The sequence below is a fragment of the Kryptolebias marmoratus genome, linkage group LG1 (genome assembly GCF_001649575.2).
Source record: "Kryptolebias marmoratus isolate JLee-2015 linkage group LG1, ASM164957v2, whole genome shotgun sequence".
NCBI classification, from domain to species: domain Eukaryota; kingdom Metazoa; phylum Chordata; class Actinopteri; order Cyprinodontiformes; family Rivulidae; genus Kryptolebias; species Kryptolebias marmoratus.
Window position 1 is genome coordinate 33,439,269 of NC_051430.1, and position 4,302 is coordinate 33,443,570.

General features: G+C 38.7%; 1 protein-coding gene across 1 annotated transcript in view; it reads right to left on the bottom strand.

Annotated features, from left to right (window-relative positions):
• Nucleotides 1–2,248: 2,248 nt before the first annotated feature.
• The window catches only part of mkrn1 (makorin, ring finger protein, 1), a 12,373-nt gene continuing 10,319 nt past the window's right edge, over nucleotides 2,249–4,302 (bottom strand). The window contains exons 6-8 of the mRNA XM_017426380.3: nucleotides 3,697–3,807; nucleotides 3,188–3,332; nucleotides 2,249–2,984 (exon numbers count right to left, since the gene is read on the bottom strand). Coding sequence (XP_017281869.1) covers nucleotides 2,772–2,984; nucleotides 3,188–3,332; nucleotides 3,697–3,807 — 469 coding nt within the window. The 3' untranslated portion in view covers nucleotides 2,249–2,771. The remainder of the gene's footprint in view (nucleotides 2,985–3,187; nucleotides 3,333–3,696; nucleotides 3,808–4,302) is intronic.

Here is a 4,302-nt window from a genome sequence, read left to right on the forward strand (position 1 = left end):
AGAAATTTTGTTCTCGCCCACTACGTTTGCTCACATCCTGTGCATCTCCTGGGGGCTAAGCCCCCCTTGTCCTTAAAACCTAGTGACGCCCCTGGTGGTCAGCAAATGTCCTCCCTGTCATTAATTAGTGTCCTGAAAGGATGATTATTTACAAGAGCTGACCTGTCCCCAAATTTGACTTTTTTTAAAAACATTATCCACAAACATCATCTTGAAAAGAGATGTTCCTCTGAAGACAGAATATAATTTCAACCCACCTTTTTCAAAATAAAAAAAAAAACATTTGAATAAAACTTTGCTCCATTTTTTTATTGATTGGTTGATTTAATTTATTCACTGTCAGAATTAACAAAAAAATAAGCAAAAAAAAATCTTTGTGTTTACTCGATTAATATATAAAAACAGGTAACAGGGTGGACAGCACAACATTTAATTAAAATAAGGCAGTTCCCAGCCTCAGCATCCCAGAATAAACACTGCAAATGTTTTTTCATTTCGAATTATTACAGGCCTGTATCGCCTCTGTGCCCTTCTCTGACAAACACACTCATGTTGCTTGGTCAGTCTTTAAATGACAAACAAATCCGTCATAATTTGACAGTAAATAAGAATTTATGGAGGAAACAAACTTCTCTGGCTCTCAGGTCCACATTTTCAGCTAAATTCAGACATTGAAAAACAAGCAACACTTGGTGACCTCTGAGAAAGATTTTTAATATAAAAAAGGTTCTTACCCTGCTTCTTGTAGATGTTTGACCTCCAAACATGTCTGCTGCTCTCTGTGAGTCATGGAGGGAGGGGGTGACGGGTATTTTACAGTTGACTCAGGGACTCCATCTATTTTTAATAATTTAAGCATTAAAATGTCAGTCATTGACTGAGAACTATTAGAAATGGTACTATAAAAATAATTTAAAAATGACATTATTTCATTTTTATTCCTTATAATTGTAACTTGAAAGAGGAAAGTTGCATTTAAAATCAAATTATTTTAAATCCATTCATCTTGTGGACATCTAGTTCTGTTTTCTTGAGGGGAGTCAAACATATAAAATGAGATTAATAAAATAAATATTAGCCCACTTTTACATAAAATATACCACATTATGGCATAAGGCACCAAACAAAAGGAAGAACCCAGCTGCTCACTGTCATTACAACCCATTGGTTGTTTGTCTGTTAGCAAAATATCTTATGAACCACTGAAAGAATTTGAATGAAACTTACAGGAAGATATAATTGGATGTTGGTCCAGGGCTGGTTGAAACCTGTTCTGTCTCAGGTGCTGTGTTTCCACAAGGAAATAAACTTTTACTCTCAGATTGAGTTTGCATTTATTTTGAAGGAAAGGTGAACAGAGTAAAATACTAACCTGTTCCACGGAGATCAGGACCCCAGACTGGACTGACTTCAACTTCAACATGACAACGAGCCCAAAACACAACACAGGAGTTCACACATGGCTTTTTGAAAACACTGCATGTGGTCAGCTCTGAAGCCTTTGTCGACATGAAGTGGTAAAATGTGTTTCGCGATTCAACGTCAAACACCATCACTGCTGTTTAATCAGGTAAATATGTGATTGACAGCAGGTTCTAGTTTATACAGACCTACAGCCACGCTTCATCAGCTATAAAACCCTTTAAAAACATTAAAGACACACTCACCATACAATGTCCTGTAATCCACTTTGATTCATAAAATCCAGACAGAATAGGCTGATTTTAATTAAGGAGAACTTTAATAAATAGTTCATTAAAGCCTTTAGCTAAACGGATAACTTCAGAATATTCACAGTTTGAGCGGCAGCTGAGGGAACTTTTTGTTTTAGACCCCATCTGTCATTTCTGGCATTTTTGGTACAGTAGATGCTTGTTTTTTTTGTCATTTTTCACTAGCAATAACTGTCAGTTGTGACACTTTTCCCTCTCAGATTATCAGGAAACAGTTTCAAGACATTTTTCCTGCAGGTTCCAACCACATGTCTGTTCCCAGTTTAAGAAAACTGCCTGGAAATCTGAATATCAGCTTGGAGCTGGCTACAGAAATCTGGTTTATCAAAGTTTAGAGTAAAGAGGTGTAACTTTGCATTGGTTGATGAACTGAAGATGGTCGATGGAGGCATTTTAAAACTAAAATCTGTTGGCTGTCCTGGATCATAGCTGCTGAAGTTTTCATCCTGATTGCTTTATTGCCCCATCCTCCCAAAATGAATGTAGTCAATAGTAAAACACTGGATACTTTTTTATGCACAACATAAAAGTGGATATGGTCAATTTATTTAATATCAGCACAATATATATATTGGCTCCAAGCAGTTTTTATAAACAGGAGAAGTTCCGGCCTTCAGAAACAGTGTGTAAAACCTACAATGCTGATCCGAGTTACAGTAAACGCTTCAAGTCTCAGTTCTGTACAGACACCTGCTTAGATAAGAAACAAGTCAAACCCACACCCACAAACTTGACAATGTTTATTATATATCTGATCAAGGTTATTTATGTTAAACTTTATACTGAATTCGTTTTTTATCATTTAACATAAACCACACAGGAGAGACTCACGAGGACAGAGGGCTATAAAATGTTTAGCACGAGTGCACTGACGGTTTTTTAATTTATTTTTTTTAGCTTTTATAAGTTCATTTAATAATGGCCTGCTTAAAGGCACTGCCACAATACAGGGGGAAGCTACTGTCCATCACTCACACAAGACAGTCCATTCTAGTGTCTAGTATATATTAGGGAGTGGGGGTTGGGGGGGTTTGAGCGCTATAGGTAAATCTCATAGAAATCATCGAGCTCCTCGTGAAACAAGTCCCATTCGTCCTCTGAATCTGTCACCTCGTCGTCGGTTCCTGCAGCCAGCAGCATGAGGAGCATCTCGCTCAGCTCGAACGTCACCATCTCCTCGTCTTCGGTGTCGAATGAGTCCGTGCTTTCCCGCTCGTCAAAGATGTCCCACAGTGGTGTCCGCCGCGAGTTCTGGGGATTGGAGGAATTATCAGCACCACGGACAGGGAATCTTTTTAACTGGCATTTCAGATTTTCCAAACATTTCTGTTTGACTTTCTCCTTTAATCAGTGACAGATGGTCCAAACATCAATCTGTTGTCCCACTTCCCACTTCCACAGGGGGGCACTATCATTTTTTCAACAGGGCAGAATTTAGTCAAGTTAAAAGTTACCCGGTTCCTGTTGTTGGATCCAGTCTGTCGTCGCTGCGGTTGAGCTTCCTCCAGACGGCCATCAGGGAAGGCGTGTTTATAGAAGCAGTTTGAACCAAAAGGACACGTTCCACGGCCTTCGTCGAAGTATCGACACGGTTTACTCCTGGAGAAAACAGAGACAGCCCGTCAGAGAAACGTGTGTGTCCAAACGAGGCATCCATCCTACAGCCAACGACACACATCTAAACATAATTATTTATTCATTAAATAATAAAATCAATGACCGATTTATAGTAAATAGTTTCTTTTTAATGCTTTTCTCAGTTTCCAACCATTTGAGTGGCCTTTCCGGAGATTTCTTTTCAAAAGGAACAAAAACAGACAGACAAATTAATTGACCTCATTGATTTCAGGTATTTGTGTACATTTATTCTTTACTCCAAACTTTCATGAAATCGAAAGATTAGTTTTGCGACTGTATGTGCAGAAACAGAGCGAACGTGGAAGAAGCGTAGAAAGCAGCCTACCCCATGCCATCCTTGTATTTCTGGATGAGTTTCTGTTTGTCGTCTTTATCTTCCACCCAGTATTCGCTTGGGATGACAAAATTGGACGTGATTCGACACTCTGGACAAGACCTAGAAAATGAATCAACAGATCAGGAAGTAAGAATAAATGCGTCACGGGGTGCATGTTGTATGATCCTTGCACCAACACACACACTGCGGTTACTTGTGACTTTAACAAAGCTTAAAACTTATTATAGCTTCATTTATAGAATTAATACAACTTGAAAGATTTGATTATCTGATTACATTGTGCTAATCATTTTATTTTAAGAAACAGTTTCTGCCAGCAGGTGGCAGAGTTGTTCCTCTGACGCATACAGATGCATGTTGTCTTCACTCATTATTACAGTCTGCAGTAGAAGAAAACATTAAATTCTGACCTGAACCTTCAGAGCCACATTAAGACAGTCACAAAGTCGACCTTCTATCACCTGAAGAACATCTCCAGGATTAGAGGACTTATGTCTCAGCACGATCTAGAGAAACTCATCCATGCGTTTGTCTTTAGCCGCATTGATTACTGCAACAGTGTCTTCACAGGTCTGACTAATAAATCAATGAAAC